Genomic DNA, 17,123 nt, shown 5'->3' on the forward strand with positions numbered 1-17,123 from the left:
TGCTGCCCGGCCTTCGCCCGCCCACCCCGTTGCTCTCGCTGCTTCCCAGCTGGGAAGCGGCCCCCACGCGCGCGCCGCCCGGCCTTCCCCCGCCCACCCCGTTGCTCTCATTGCTTCCCAGCTGGGAAGCGGACCTCGCGCGCGCGCCGCCCGGCCTTCCCCCACCCACCCCGTTGCTCTCATTGCTTCCCAGCTGGGAAGCGGACCTCGCGCGCGCGCCGCCCGGCCTTCCCCCACCCACCCCGTTGCTCTCATTGCTTCCCAGCTGGGAAGCGGACCTCGCGCGCGCGCCGCCCGGCCTTCCCCCACCCATCCCGTTGCTCTCATTGCTTCCCAGCTGGGAAGCGGACCTCTCGCGCGCGCCGCCCGGCCTTCCCCCGCCCACCCCGTTGCTCTCATTGCTTCCCAGCTGGGAAGCGGACCTTGCGCGCGCGCCGCCCGGCCTTCCCCCACCCACCCCGTTGCTCTCATTGCTTCCCAGCTGGGAAGCGGACCTCGCGCGCGCGCCGCCCGGCCTTCCCCCACCCACCCCGTTGCTCTCATTGCTTCCCAGCTGGGAAGCGGACCTCGCGCGCGCGCCGCCCGGCCTTCCCCCACCCATCCCGTTGCTCTCATTGCTTCCCAGCTGGGAAGCGGACCTCTCGCGCGCGCCGCCCGGCCTTCCCCCACCCACCCCGTTGCTCTCATTGCTTCCCAGCTGGGAAGCGGACCTCGCGCGCGCGCCGCCCGGCCTTCCCCCACCCACCCCGTTGCTCTCATTGCTTCCCAGCTGGGAAGCGGACCTCGCGCGCGCGCCGCCCGGCCTTCCCCCACCCATCCCGTTGCTCTCATTGCTTCCCAGCTGGGAAGCGGACCTCGCGCGCGCGCCGCCCGGCCTTCCCCCACCCACCCCGTTGCTCTCATTGCTTCCCAGCTGGGAAGCGGACCTCGCGCGCGCGCCGCCCGGCCTTCCCCCACCCACCCCGTTGCTCTCATTGCTTCCCAGCTGGGAAGCGGACCTCGCGCGCGCGCCGCCCGGCCTTCCCCCACCCACCCCGTTGCTCTCATTGCTTCCCAGCTGGGAAGCGGACCTCGCGCGCGCGCCGCCCGGCCTTCCCCCACCCACCCCGTTGCTCTCATTGCTTCCCAGCTGGGAAGCGGACCTCGCGCGCGCGCGCCGCCCGGCCTTCCCCCACCCACCCCGTTGCTCTCATTGCTTCCCAGCTGGGAAGCGGACCTCGTGCGCGCGCCGCCCGCCCTTCCCCCGCCCGCCCCGTTGCTCTTATTGCTTCCCAGCTGGGAAGCGGACCCCGCGCGCGCGCCGCCCGGCCTTCCCCCGCCCACCCCGTTGCTCTTATCGCTTCCCAGCTGGGAAGCGGACCCCAGCTGGGGAAACTCCACCATCTACGCATGCGTGGCCATAGAAAAAAAGGGCACGCATGCGCAGATGGTGGAGTTTACTTCCGGGTTGAAAACTCGCGATATAGCCCTTTCGCGATGCTCGAGGACGCGAAACTCGAGGGATCACTGTATACGCTTTGTCATATTTCCTCATTTTAGCTTTTGGGAGACTTACATTTGTCTCATTATCTCCGTCTCTCTCCTCCTTTCTTTTCATCCCTGTTAAATATTTTTCCATGGTGTCTCTTAAGGTTTGTTATATGCACTTCTTATCTCCTGCTCTGTGCTGTGTTCAGTGGAAAAAAAACCCTAAAAAAAAAAGCACATTCCCTGTGGTCAAGTGCCCCCCCCCGCATTGCTCCATGTCCCCCCCAGGGGGCCTGCCCCACTATTTGAGAAGTTGAGACTTGGTACTATTTAGCTTTGAAGGGACTCTGCTGTGGCCCATCTTCGTAACAAAACTTATTTACTTTCTCCAGTCTGAACCACTGTCGAGAAACAAAAATGTTTCATTGATTGCTGATTGAGATCTCAAAGCGTGTAGTTGTTGTGATTCAGCCTGAGGCTCCTCAGGGACCGGCTGGATCTCTGCCGGATCCATGCCCAGAGGAGGAGGACAGTGAACAGGAGGGGGAGGATCAGGCAGACGGGGGAGAGGAACGTCAGGAAGAGGAGGAGGGAGAGCAGCCTGAGACCCCCGTGGGGGGCTCTCCCCAGCTAATAGCCTGGATTCATTGGATGAAGACGCACAGGCTATAATAGACATGAGGCAGCGCCGTGCAGCTCAAAGAAGGGACCAATTAGAAAGGTATTTCCATCCCTGAATTGGCAACAGCTGGGTTTGGGTGTGGTTCTCCTCAGCAGGTTTGAAAAGGCAGGCCCGCCCTTACAGTCTTGTGGAGAGTTATCAACTGGGAGTCCTGTGACCTTGCTTCAATTCTTGGCGTCTCTGATCTTGGCTTGTGGCCTAGAAGTCTGGAAGACTTAGGGGAGGCGTGGGTTTTATTGTCTCCAGCATTGTTTTTGCCAGCAAGAATCCTGTTTTATTGCCTGGCCTTCGTGAAACCTCTGTGAAGCTTCAGAGTGTTCCTGTCTGTAAGAACAGTTTTTGTTACCTGTGTTTGCTTGGAATTATATAAACTGCCTTTGCTTTTTACCAGTGTGTCTGGATACTCTTTTTGGTTGGTGTTGGCTTCTGGGGGGACCCAGACAGAACAGTAGTGTTGTGCAGACATCTGTTAAACTGGATAAATCAGAGTTGGTCTTTGTGAGACTCAATTGCTGGGATATAGTAAACTGACTAAAAACTACATAAGGCCTATTGAATGTGTTTTATTCCTTACTAATGCTCTTGGTGTTCTCTCATTTGTGTGGGCCTTCTCCGAGATTAAAGTATTTTACTAAAAGTCAAAAGTAGTTCGAAGTGCACAAATAAATATAATATGTTGACATGAAAGGATGGTTAAACATTGATCCTGCTTACAGAAAAATATTTTGGAAACTGAAAATCTTCAAGGAGTGATTGCTTTGAACTATATAATTTGGTCTTTAATGTTAGCGAAAAACAACAAAGCTTCGATTTGGAAAAGAGGAGAATAAAATTGGACATTTGGATACTAGAAAATGAAAATTTAAAGAGAGTATATGGACATTAAGTTTGAATCAAGAAAGTTATAACAGTAAAACCCTGAAGACAGTAAGATGGATAAAATGGAACTGTGGATATAAGAATTGATGGAGATCTCAAAAACTATACATGAAGTTTTAAAACTGATAAAAATGAAACTATAGTGTTGGAGAACCAAGAAAAAAGCAATGGGAAGAATGAAGAAGTGGAGGGGCTTGGAGGGAAGTAGGGAGAAAATAGGAGAAAGGCTGAAAAAAGAAGAGAGGATGAAGGAAGTAGGAGCTAGAGAGGGAAAAGAAGAGAGGGAAAGAAAAGGAAGAGATGGAAATGGCGAAGAAGAGAAAGGAGAAGGGAAGTAGGAAGGGAGAGAAGGGGAAAGAAGAGAGATGGTTTTGATTGTAAAACTGGGGGATATATGGTAAATATGAGAAAGTAAACAGAAAAACAATTATTTTTGGTTGACTTGACAGCTATATGATTAATATTAAAATGGAAGGTGTTAAAAGATTAAAATATTATTAAATGAATATGAAAGTATAATATTGATGTATATATGTATAAGCACTCTGACAACACATTGTTTACATTGAAAATGATTTTTGGGGGTTATAAAATAAAATTAAAAATAATTTTTAAAAAGGATACTTTAAATATTTGATGAAATTTTAATTATTCGCAGTAATCTCCCCAAAGTACAAACTTTTGGCTTCCGCAGCTAGAAGCTAACTTGAATTAAAACACGATGCCACTTACTTAAAAAAATCCACTTAATGCTCAATCTAGATCTAGAAATAGATTTATTTTAACAAGAATTGAACAGTAAACATATATACAATATAATTACAGACAACCCTGTTTTTAGTATGCACGGAAATAGCCAGTTTTGCTCCAGTGTGAGGGGAAAAAAAGAAAGAAAGAAGGTAAATTCGGAGATGTTAAATGCTTAGCAAGGCTTACACGCTAGCACCTCCTTTGGAGGTAGAAAGACACCGGTATCATAAAACTCAGCCTGCCCCAGGCAGTGAGGAATTTTTGTGCCAATTTTTCAAATTTACACTTTAATCATGGTTGACAAAAAGAAAAAAAAAAGCTTTGCACGACTTAGTTCCTAAAGAAACTGTTAGAACTACATAATAAGTTTGAATGCTATCCTCTATGCCATGGGAGAGATGTCATTTTGCTGCCTAAGTGAGCAATTATTTTGAGATAACGGTAAGATACAAATTTAATAGTTAATATCGGCTTTTTAAAAATTGATATTTATCAAAATAATTTTAGCGTGATTGGCCAGCCATCTCTTAATATAGTTATCCAAAATGTCCCAATTTAAAAAGAAAACGCATTTGGTATCAAAATCATGAAGGCATTGGCTGCAGTTCCTCCGACTTCCTACAAGTCAGAGTAAGGCTATGATGCTAAGCCCACTTGGAAGAGGCAGACTGAGATCGGTGGGATTTGCTTCCAAGTGGTTGTGCTTAGGTACAAAGGTGACAGACTGCGTTACCCCTACTTTAGGGATGCCTCCGGAAAACCATTTATCACCCTAATAGTGTTTTGATGCCGTTGTAATGTCCCTATCGCAGTGACCAATTACCTGGAACGGGGAAATGTTTAAAAAAAAAGAAAAAAAAGAATGGAAGGAAGAAAGATGGAGTGACACAACGGGAGCATCTGAAAAGTTGAAAAAAATAGACTCAGTGGCCCGCTCCTCCCCTGCTCCCCTTATGGACAAAATTAATGTCTGCCATGGTAAAAGAAAAAAGAAAAAGAACTCGCGGTTTCCCTTTCACCCTAACTGTATCTGACATTCTGTATTTCTTTTGGGAAAAAAAAAATCTTAATAATGGCCGTGATGAAGTTCAGCAAACAGCGACCATTGTTCCCTCCCCAGCTGCTGCAAAGAAAAAAATCAACCATAATCTCCCCTGCACAGGATTAATCATTATATATATATTCGTAGATTTTCACGGGTACAGGTATGACGGTCTTGGTATATTCGGGTTTCTTCCCGTGTAGGATTTGGAAATTTCTGGCGACGTTTCGATGAGGTCTCACTCGTCATCTTCAGGCTAGTGTTTCTGTCCTTGTTCTAAGGCGAACACTGCGAGACCTGAGCTGCCTTCCTTCTATAAATACTGGTGGCTGGGTGTGGTTTGATGGCTCAGCAATTGCCTGCTGTGTAGAAACTTCCTGGTGAGTCAGTGGGGTAACAATTGGGGTCGTTGATGTAGCTGAGGTATGCTGATTACAACCATTAACGAAACGTCGCCAGAAATTTCCAAATCCTACACGGGAAGAAACCCGAATATACCAAGACCGAAAGTTCGGGTTTTGCCCTGTGTAATATTTTGCATGTTTATACGACGTTTCGGTGAAATCACATTCACCATCATCAGGCTGAAGTTTCCAAGCTTCGTGCTGTTGTACGAACAGCATGAAGCTTGGAAACTTCAGCCTGATGATGGTGAATGTGATTTCACCGAAACGTCGCATAAACATGCAAAATATTACACAGGGCAAAACCCGAACTCAGAACAATCTACATACATATACCCGTGAAAATTTACGAAAACATATATATATATATATATATGTTTACATATATATACATATATATACATATATATATGTTTGTTCTTACGATTGCAACCCTGTTGTCCCAGCTGTCAGCCATCCACTCTGCTCCATTTACAATTTTATAAAGAATTTTTCACATCACAACGCTTCTCTGAATGTACAATATTTTAATATACATATAAAAATATAGCCCTGCTGTGTATATACTTACAACTCTACAGAGGAACCATTTTCCCCGTACCGTCTTGCTAAACGAAGGATTGAATAGACTGCACTCTCCATTATTATTATTGTTTAAACCCTTGTGAGAAACTGCAAACCCATTCCTTCTTCTCTCAAATGCAGCCACCGAAGCCTCTTGAGCAGAGAGGTTTCTTTCTTTAAGACTCTGAACGTACATTTGGCAAAGGAAAGGGGCAGAAGAGAATTTGAAAAAATAGGACTTTTTTTTTTTAAAGATTCATTTGACAAAAATATAGACAGTGACCTATATGTTCTGGCTAGTGGATTAGCACTCAGTGACAATCACAACCGTCCCCCGTCCCCCCTTCTCAAAGGCCTTGCCTCAAATCAGTGGCTCAAAATAGGAAACCCAATGGAGAACTCTTCGGTCTAATCTCTGAACAGAGAAATACAATTTTCATAAAAAGCTCCTAGCTGTCTCTTGTTTTACAGATAGGTAGCTGCGATTTTTGTTCATACAGTAGAAAAAACAAAAGAAAAAACCAGCCGCAGGGCAGAAGCAGGCCCCCCTTCCAGCGACCACACCTTTCACATTGGGGTACAGTTTCGGGAAACCTTTTCATTCAAAGGTCGTGGAATGCTAGGAGACAGACAGGCACACCTCTATGCTTTGTTAGCGTTGCTCTCAGGGGCTGTAAATAAACATTGGCTTTGATGGAAGACTGACCTCAGTCGGTGCGTTCGGCAAGGGAAGTTTGCTCTCGGAGCATTGTTTGAAAAGGGTAGGTTGGTTTAAAAACAAAAAAGGTAGCCATCAAAGTGATAAGGACACTTTGCCCTTCGTTTCATGTAGCCCCCAATGCTTAATCATGTAGCGGCAAAGCCAAACCGTCACAGTAACTTCAACAACTGAATTTGCTCTCAGCAAAGTAGAACGCACACAGTTCATTTCATTCTCCTTTTTGAAGCGACAATGCTATTGCATCTGGGTAGAACAAAAGCCCCATGTCTGTAGCAAACACCACGGTGACACCTAGTGGCACGCGGGTGTTAAATCCCATTCTTGTCCACAGTATGCAGTCTCTGCTCATCGTTCATCAAAAAGTGAGGATGATTTTCTACATTCAGTGTAGAGATTAGTCATAACTTTAGACAAGATGTTCTTTTGTTGCATCTCCAGATTTCTCTCCGCAGGATTGTTTGCTCGGCTTGCTTTCAGCAGGGAAAAGCCAAGTTTCTGATGACGTCAACCGCTCTGAATGTACTTTTTAATGACTACGCAGCCATGCCGGAACACCGGACATGGCATATTGGGAAGCAGCGTCCACGTGTTGGTGTTGGGGTCATAAGCTTCCATATTTCCTAGGGCGGGGCCTTCGCTGCTGACGATTCCACCAGTGGCGTAAATTTTTCCATCAAGAACCACAGCACTGCGCAGAGGGAGAGAGAGAAAGGAAGGAGAGAAATGCAGTTAGTAACAGTCCGCTAAGCACTCGCTTCATTTAGTAATTGATCTTGCTGTTTGAAAGAACAGCATCCTCATTAAGAGTCCTAACTGCCACAAACAGATAACCAGCACATCCAGCCTTTGCCCACCTTAATTAATGTTCAGATTTCTCCCATGGGTGGAAAGGCTACCGCAAATGTCAATGAAGGGGACAGGAATTGTCCTTGATGACCCCGCATCAGGGAGGGCACCATAGCCAATCTTATCCTTGCTGGGATTGTTCAGTTCCCCATATACGCAAATGGAAAGAGAAAATTCAGAACAGCTTTCTACAGTCTAGGTAGACAATCGTAAAGACAGTATGGAGGAATGAAGGACAGCTTGTGTTGCTTTGGTCTGCTTCCCTCTAGAACAGTGATGGTGAACTTATTTTCCCTTGGGGGCTGAAAGCGTGTGCGCACACATTATTGCTCCTGTGTGAGTGCCCACACCCATAATTCAATAATATAATAATAATAATAATAATAATAATAATAATAATAATAATAATAATAATAATACTTTATTGGATTTGTATGCCACCCCTCTCCGTAGACTTGGGGCCAATGCCTGGGGAGGGTGAAAATTGCCTCCCCTATCCCCCTGGAGGTTCTCTAGAGGTCAGGAACAGCCCATTCCCCAACTTCTGGTGGGCCCAGTAGGCTGGTTTTTCACCCTTCCTAGGCTCTAGTCTAGAGGCTTCACAAAAATGCCCTCCCCATCCCCCCTGGAAGCCCTCTGGAAGCCAAAAATGCCCTCCCAGAAGGTCTGTGCAAGCTGAAAATCAGCTGGCCAGTGCACACAGGCATGTTGGAGCTGAGCTATGGCAACGGCTTGTGTGCCAGCAGATATGGCTCCGCGTGCCACCTGTAGCACCCGTGCCATAGGTTCACCATCATTGCTCTAGAATCTCAGTGGTTCTCAACCTGGGGTCGGGACCCCTTTGGGGGTCGAACGACTGTTTCACAGGGGTGGCCTAAGACCATGGGAAAAGACATATTTCCCATGGCGTTAGGATCTAAAGCTCTTATTCTGGAACCTTGGAACATATTTATACAATCCGACCAATTAGGCATTTACAGTGGGGGTGTCCCTCTGACCTTCCTGCCATTCAGCTAAAAGCTCTGTTGGGAGAATTGGCGATAGACTTATGGTTGGAGGTCACCACAACATGAGGACCTGTATTAAGGGGTCGCAACATTAGACATGTTGATAACCACTGCCTAGATCCAGAGGCTGCATAGAACACAATGAGAATCTAACAGGGAAGGGGGAAGGGGGTTCATATGGCAGAAAACTGAGCTACTCTCTTAACTAGACAGTAGGTCCCCAGGCTGCTCGGAGGGGCCATCCAACAGGGAGATGCAGTGAGCAGAGGAACTGAGAATAATTTGAAATGCCTTCTCCTTCTACTGACACACTGCTCTCAACAAAAGGCAGCAGCATTTGGGTTCCGATTTAGGGGGTGGAGTGGGACTCAAAAGGAAGAAGTGAAGATGTCCTTCCCTTTCCCCTTTATTATCATTAAGAAGGAATATTTTTTATTTTATTTTTATTCCACCTCTATTGGTAACTCAAAACAGCGGACTGCAAATGTTCTGTGTTTCATGGCTTCTGGAAGAGAAAGTCTGAGACTTCCCCTCTTCCATCTTATGGGTTTAGGTACTGCAATAGGATTTGGGCGGTTTTTGCATTATGCATGCACAAAAACAGCCTTCAAAACCAGAAGGCAGAACTGAAAACATCTTGATTTAGGAAGGCTATTATTTAATAGTAAGTTCTTGAGGACAGTGTTTGGTACTTATGTCACTGGCAATGTAAGTAGAAAACGCCATTTTGTCCCCCCCCCCCAAAGAGTATGTTGTGTATGTGTATTATAAAGTGCATGAAAAAAGGGTGCTTCTTTGATTGAATTCTTTTTTAAATTCACAATTTTAACAACCTTTACAACAGGGGCTTCAAAGTCAAGGCCCAGAGTGGGCTCCAGCCTGTGGGGACTTAGATTTGGACCACGGGGCCACCCTGGAAACAGCAAAAGATTGTGTTCTGCCCCAGTTACGGACCAGAAAGAATATAGCACATACACAGTTTGTTCAAACCTATGTTTACTCAATTAATGACTTCTAATAAACCTGATTAGTAGTTGACACACACAAACATATGTTAAAACAGTATTTTCTTGAAAAACCAGCTGCTAATTAAATGGAATTAACAGCTAGCAGAAGTCCTTAAAGTTATAAATTAAGTCTAAGCAATTAGTCCTAGATATCTCAAGAAGTTTACAAGGATTGGCAAAATGCCTAGAAGCAGTCCGCAGGAAGAACGCCAAAGCAGGTAGGCTGAGCAGAAGTTTTCAGAACACGAAGGCATTTGAATGAACAAACGTTGTTTTCTGCAGTTTTTAAAGTAGTCATCCCTTAAGTAGGCTAGGGGAGTGGCCAATTAGCCTCAAGCCTTACTCCCGAGGAGACTTGCTCCTGAGGAACCATTCCTGTCTTTTGGCAGCTCTGCGTGGCCTTGCATTAAGGAGAGGCTCCTCCACTTCTTCCTCATCACTGATGTGAAGTACCGGAGGTTCTGAAGGCCCTGGCTGAACCTCTGCCTCTGGCATCGAGTCCTCACCAGCCTCTTCACTGTCCGACTTGGGTGCCAGCTGCACAGGCTGCTAACACCTCACTGTATTGGCCTGTTTTCGCTGGCAGAGCACTTGGGCCAACATAGGCATCCCCAACAGGAAAGACATGCCCACCTCTCCAGCAAAGGGATGCTTGTTTTACCTCCTACAGTGCGCCCTCCAAGGTCGTCACAGGCAAATGCGCACCCAATTTTGCATGAAGACGCGCGTGTGAAAGCGAGATTTCAGCAATTTCCACTGATATTTTTGTTTCTGCGCATGCACAGAAGCAAAAACTTGGAGAGAATTGCCAAAATCTTGTTTGTGCGCATGTCCTCACACAAGATTTTGCCTGCTGCACCTGTGCATGCAGCTGCGCACATATCTCGGAATTTCCTATCGGGACGGAGCCCCTGAGCACACTGGCTGCTGCCCAACACTGGTCTCCCCACATGGTCAGACATAACCCACAATGCAGCCTCAATGAAATCGAGTTAGACCCCCCGGCTTTATAACAATGCTTTCTGAATGTATGATGAGAATGGTATCAAATGAATTTATGAATTAAAAGAGAAATTTTACTTAAAGCTCAGTATTGTGTTACCATGCCCCTTTTATTGGATAAACGTTTGGCATATTTGGTGCTTTCATACTTGAAAACCACATTTCTTTTGACTCTCAAGTGGTATGAAAGCTTGTTCTGTGCCAGGGCTGTTTGAATTTCAGCCCAACCTATAGACCTGCTTTCCCAATGAGGAAATTTCAGCATCTGGTCTGAACAATGGATAACTCAAACGGCAGTGGCAGAGGAAGCAAAATATGAGAATTTCATTAGGCAGGTAATAAATTACTAGATGACAGCTGTGCTTGGGCACTCAGTTTTTAGGGCGTTCTTTCCAGCTCTTCCATCTTCAATCCCTGAAAGCGATTGTTTTCGGGCCAGATGTGATTAAGTGAGCATTTCTGACGGCAGAATAATTCCTCATTAACATCTGGAGGTATTTTGCCTGATGCTGAATCATCAATACCAATTTCTTCAAGAGCTGTTGCTGAGAGTTTTTGTGATCCAAACATGTTTACCCTCCATTCTTTTTATCCAGGGCTTGTCAAGGAGAGGCACTGCACAATCTCGGGTTTGACTGGGCTGCGAACATTAATCCCTGTCCATAAACAACAGTGGAATGAAGAAATATCCTCTCTAGTAGTCCTTGAGGTTATAAAAGAACATTTAAATGACTAAATTAGCATGTTCATATGCGTCACATTCTTTCTAATTCCGGCTGCCAATTTTAGTAACTGAAAAACGGGAACGGAGCCACACTTAATTTAGTTGGAACTGCTCCAAACAGTCTTTTTTTTTTTTTTTTTTTAAATCTCTTTCATGGTGTTTAGGATTTCCCCCCCTCTTTTCTTTAAAAAAAAAAAAGCAAATCGAAAAAATACCATCCCAGTGAAACCTGGTTATACAGGAAGAAGCTATTCCAGCTTCAAATTCTTGAATTGTGTCTCCCTTGTCATTTTGGGAACAGAAACACCAATTGAACGGGTCCAAAGACGGGCTACAAGAATGGTGGAAGATCTTAAGCATAAAACGTATCAGGAAAGACTTAATGAACTCAATCTGTATAGTCTGGAGGACAGAAGGAAAAGGGGGGACATGATCAAAACATTTAAATATGTTAAAGGGTTAAATAGGGTTCAGGAGAGAAGTGTTTTTAATAGGAAAGTGAACACAAGAACAAGGGGACACAATCTGAAGTTAGTTGGGGGAAAGATTAAAAGCAACATGAGAAAATATTATTTCACTGAAAGAGTAGTAGATCCTTGGAACAAACTTCCAGCAGACGTGGTTGGTAAATCCACAGTAACTGAATTTAAACATGCCTGGGATAAACATATATCCATCCTAAGATAAAATTCAGGAAATAGTATAAGGGCAGACTAGATGGACCATGAGGTCTTTTTCTTCCATCAGTCTTCTACGTTTCTATGTTTCTTCCCCGGGAACAATTTCAGGAATGTGGACGGGCAGTCATCGCTGCTGGTTTGGCAAGCGGCAGTAAATTTCCGCTACCGGTTCTAAAGAACTGGTCTGAACCAGCAGCAACCCCCCTCTGCATGGGTGCCAGGCAGGGGTGGGCTGCTGCCCGGATGGGGGTAGCCAAAATGGAGCTCCATTTAAGCTGAAAGCTGTTGAAAGAAAATGCAGGGCGTCCTGCATAAGCCATGCCCACAGTGTGGTAGTAAAAATTTTGGTAGCCCTTCATTGGTGCCAGGGTACATCAACCTCTGACTCCTGTGGCGACTAAGGCACCTGAAAGGGGAACAAGGTTAGAGGAGTTGAGGATAAGAAAAAAGTGCAGGATGGCAGAGGGAAGGTCAAGATTGCTTCCTACTTTCGTTTTGGAAAAAGATTTAGGAAGTTTTCTTTTCCAAAATGCTTTGATGCTTCTTAGGACCTGCACTGTGGTCTCCTGCATCGTATCTCAAAATAATGGAATCCATTCTATTTAGCAATAGCATTGGCATTTTGATTTATATACCACTTCACAGTGCTTTTATAGCCCTCTCTAAGCGGTTTAAAGCAGAGGTCCCCAACCACCGGGCCGCGGACCAGTACCGGGTCGCGGGGCATGTTGCACCGGTCCGTGGAGTCAGCAGCTGCCGGCCCTCATGCCGCCACCCCCTCCCTCCAGCGCTTCGCCTCCCGCCGGGCAAGAGGCCTCGGGAGGCAGGTTCTGCCGGCCACAGGACGATGGACGGTACAGAGGGGCGGGAAGGACCGAGAGGCTCAAGCCTCTTTTGGCTTCTGCCGCGGGGCGCTTTTGCGTTTTTGGCTGGGGGGAGGCAGGAGGGCCAGCCTGACCCCCTGTCTCCAGCGCTTAGCCCCCGCTGGGCAAGAGGGCTTGGGAGGCAGGTTCTGCCGGCCACAGGGCGATGGCGGGAAAGAGGGGCGGGGAGGACCAGCACCCCCATGCTTAATCCCGCCCCCAACCACATCCCTTTCCGCCCCCACCGGGCCATAGAAAAATTGTCTTGCTGAAACTGGTCCCTGGTGGAAAAAACGTTGGGGACCACTGGTTTAAAGAGAGTAAGCCTCTTGCCCCCAACAATCCGGGTCCTCATTTTACCGACCTTGGAAGGATGGAAGGCTGAGTCAACCTTGAGCCTACTGAGGTTTGATCTGCCAAACTGCTGGCAGCCGGTGATCAGCAGAATTAGCTTGCGGTACTGAACTCTAATCACTGCATGGTTTTAGTTTTTGGCAATGCACCTTTTGAAAATTGTCAGAGTAGGAAGACAGGATCTTGAGTCAGCAATTCTCTTTAAGAAACTAAGAAAAGGTAAATGATTGGGTGCATGTGAAGTTCTACAGTCATAAAGTACCTGACTCAGTACTGTATTATATTTAGCGTAACAAATGGGAAAATTCTATCCAGCAAACCAATAATGCTTGTTTGCTTTGGACACAATTCAGTGTCTGTCGTGATCACTCTGTTCAGTGGAACACAAAATCAATGTTTAACTTTCATCCTTCTGATGGGCCGGTAAGGAAAGACCTGTGATTCAGCAAAATTAGGGGATCCAAGGCAATGATCCACTCGGGTAAGGCAAGTGTTCTGCCACTCAGCTATACCTTGTCTGGTTCCTGGCGTTTCTCATGAGCTTTGGTGCTGCTTTTCTTTCTTCCAGATACTCCAATCAGTTCAGTAACTGAAGCTCTTTTTTCTCTTATTCTGTTGTGATCATACTAAATCCTTATGCTTCTATGCAGGCTCCTCTGTTCCTTCCTTATTGTCCTATACTCCATTCATCATCTGACCAAGTGACCCACCAAATCCAACCCAGCCCCCAAAAGGGAGATTCTACTGATAGGACTGCAATCCCTCTTGGCCTCTTGCAAGATTCTGAGGAGGCACCACCAAGGCCATTTGGAGAAGCCTCACCTGGCCTCTCTTGAAGTGGTACAAGTTTAGAAGACCTGGCCCATAAAATTACCAAGAGTTAGACACACTTGAATGGATAACATCATCATCATCAATTTATTTATGGGCTATGGCCTGGCCACACAACAGTTTTTGCTGGTGCTTTTATTTGCTACGGCAATGGCTTCACTTTACCAAAAAAAAGGCAAAATGTTATAACCTTGATAACTTTATGTAGACTTGAAGTCCCAGATTCCCAAATTTTCCGAGTTGAAGTCTACACATCTGAAGAGTGGGTAAAGTTGAGAAACATTGCTGCGTACCATCACGTCTGGCCATCAAAACTGTGGATGATCACTAGATATAGAAGGTCCTAACTCTCAGCCAGAAGTGGGATTCAGCTGGTTTGGGCGAATTGGTAGTTGCACACCCGCCTGCCTGGGTGCAATCCCATCTATCACTGTGTTTTTTGATGCAACACACACGCATGGACATAGCGTGGAAGTGAATTGCTGTGTTTTTTTATGTTTCATGCACACATGGATGGCGTGCATGAACACATTGCCGTGGTGGTTTTTTTTATGTAACATACACGTGTACATATGCATGCTCACTTTTTCTATTCTGGGAGAACCGGCTGTTAAATTATGTAAAGCCCACCTCTGCTCTACGCAACTATCTAGCGATAGTCCAGGTACAGTAGTACCTCGTGATACGAATCCCTCGCCATACGAACAATCCGAGATACGAACCCGGGGTTTGGAAATTTTTTGCCTCTTCTTACGAACTTTTTCTGCCTTACGAACCTGCCGCCCGAACACCGAACCCGGAAGTTCGGCAAAAGTTCAGGTTCGGGGTTCGGGTTCAGGAGGACGCCGAGAAGCCCCGCCACCCGGCTGTTAGCTTTGCAAAAGAGCCGCGGAGCTGTTGGCTGGTTGGGAGGCTCAAACGGAGGTGGGGAATCCCAATAGGGAATTCCATGGGCGGAGCTTTGACGTCACAAAGACATCCTCCTGGAGTCCATGTTTTGGCCGGCCAGGAAGGACGTCTCCGTGACATCAAAGCAGATCTACAGTCAGCTTTAGTGGCCTGCAGTACTGCACTCTACCTGCTACGCCACCTCGGCTCATTGAGGACTACCTGTATTTTCTCTCTGTTCTCTTTTTAAAAAAATAAATTTTATTTATAATACATAAAAACACTCCACAAAAACATTTTAAAATGTTGGACATTGTGTGACGTGCCTGTAATACAACTCTAATACCATGCTTTGCTGCTATTTTCTATAACATAGCTTATATTTACATAATATACACCAATTCTGTACAATGATCTTATTATCTCTGTTCTCCAAAGGATCAAGATTACAGTTGTACAAAAGCAGCTTTCAGGTTTATAAGCTTTTGAGCAAGAAGCAGCCAAGAAATACCTTTTGTGCCATTCATCTAAGGAATCTTTTTCATCCCTAACAAGCCATCTCTTTTAATCTGTGAAACTTCTCCCTACCTAGTAATATTGGAGTGGTCACCATGCTTTGCTGCCTAAGAACAAAAGATGATTTAAAAAAGAAGAAAGGAAGCAAACACCCAACCCTACTCTTGGTGTCGCTTAGTACAGCCTGGATCTTGGCTCTCCTAAATGTTTTCATGTGGACAACAAATCTTATTTGCCTAAAACTCACAGGAAAAAGACTGATGATATTTCTACAGGCTGGTTCACTGAACATTCTGGGAAAGTGAAGTTAAATTGGCCATAAAAATATTGTTTAAAAGAAAGCGGCGGGAGTTGATGAAATACAGCAGAATTATTTGAAATTGTACAAGATGAGGCAGTTAAAGCAATACATGTGGTTTGTCAGTAGGTAAAAAAAACACGTCTGTGGCCATAGGTCCGGAACAGATTAATTTCATCCCACGATTCAAAAAGGAGGCACTAAAAATCTGAACAATGCCACTTATTTCATGCGATAGTAAGATAACGATCAAGATTTTGCACTCCGGTCTTCCACAATACACAGCGCCAGTTGGATTACAAAAGCGATAGGCCTGCCAGCTTGAGATAACTTTGCTAATGTGTATGGATAACAGAAAAGGCAAGGGAATTCCAAAAAAGATTACAGCTTGTTACTAGGTAGACTATTACAAGTTGTGGACAGACTTTCAGAACCTTATCGGTCTACTGAGGACTTGGTATGATCAACAGGTTCAGATCTGGGAAAGGAATGTAAAAAAACTCTAGTGCCTTCAGGCCATCAGTAATAGAACGAGCTCAAAGAAGCAATTATTGGCAGACGGTCTTGGGCATATGATGTCCAGTGTTTCACAAAAAGTGACAAAGGCCTTGTCCTGGATTTTTACAGTCCAGGTTTGGTATCCTTATCAGAGTGGCGAACCGAAAGGCAAAATAGGGGCAAGGAATATTATTATCCCTGTACAATGAAGCTGATATGAAGCCTATTTCAGAAAAATTTCAGGAGCACCCAAATAGAAAAAGTGAAAATTGCGAGTTGAGAAAGAAAGAAAGAAAGGAAGGAAGGAAGGAAGGAAATGAAGGAAGGAAGGAAGGAAAGGAAGGAAGGAAGGAAAGGAAGGAAGGAAGGAAAGGAAGGAAGGAAGGAAGGAAAGGAAGGAAGGAAGGAAGGAAAGGAAAGGGGAAAAAAAGAAATAAAAAAGACATCTCATTACAACTGCAATCCCCATTATAATCCTTAGAAATGGAACATGAGCCATATTTCGACCTTAAACTTTGTCTCAGGCATAAATCACTCCAGTGTTTCACCTGTAGCTTAAAGCTTCCCTCTGATCAGTTCCACTGATTTTCAGTAATTCCCTATTTTTTTTATAAGAAAGAAGACCTATAAATAGGTATTTTAGAAGCATCAAAGTATTGAATTTTCAAATTAAAATGTATTTTAACGTATAAAGTATTTGTTAAAGCCTGAATACCGCTATGTAGCATCACTAGGAAGGATTCGTCTCATCCATCTTGGATGTAAAAAAAATAAAATAATTATTCTGAAGAGCAGAATGGCTTAAATAACTGTTCTACTTTTGTGGGTTTTCAAAGGGATGTAAATGTAAAATTATCTCCTATCTTGGATAAACTCTCAAGTCTTCAGATTATTAGAGAAGTCCTAGTCTGTCAAGAGATCTTGGTGAAAAGCATGACAGCATTAAAGTCATTCACATCCAAGTAATTTTAATATCACTGAAGAACATCCCTCATTTAAAAAAAAAGCTTCACATAATTAATGGAATGAATTACCAAGGGAAGTTATGTCAGTTGTACCACACTGTTTGCTTCTGGTTTACAATCTTGAGAGAAAAAATA

The 17,123-nt window shown here is 45.2% G+C and overlaps 1 protein-coding gene across 2 annotated transcripts in view; it reads right to left on the bottom strand.

Annotated features, from left to right (window-relative positions):
* Window positions 1–5,731: 5,731 nt before the first annotated feature.
* Window positions 5,732–17,123, bottom strand: part of KLHL29 (kelch like family member 29) — a 510,819-nt gene continuing 499,427 nt past the window's right edge. For both annotated transcript variants that reach the window (XM_070732799.1, XM_070732801.1), the window contains one exon: window positions 5,732–7,197. In XM_070732799.1, the coding sequence (XP_070588900.1) occupies window positions 7,014–7,197 (184 nt within the window). In that variant the 3' untranslated portion in view covers window positions 5,732–7,013. The remainder of the gene's footprint in view (window positions 7,198–17,123) is intronic.

The sequence above is a fragment of the Erythrolamprus reginae genome, chromosome 1, assembly GCF_031021105.1.
Source record: "Erythrolamprus reginae isolate rEryReg1 chromosome 1, rEryReg1.hap1, whole genome shotgun sequence".
Taxonomy (NCBI): Eukaryota; Metazoa; Chordata; class Lepidosauria; order Squamata; family Dipsadidae; genus Erythrolamprus; species Erythrolamprus reginae.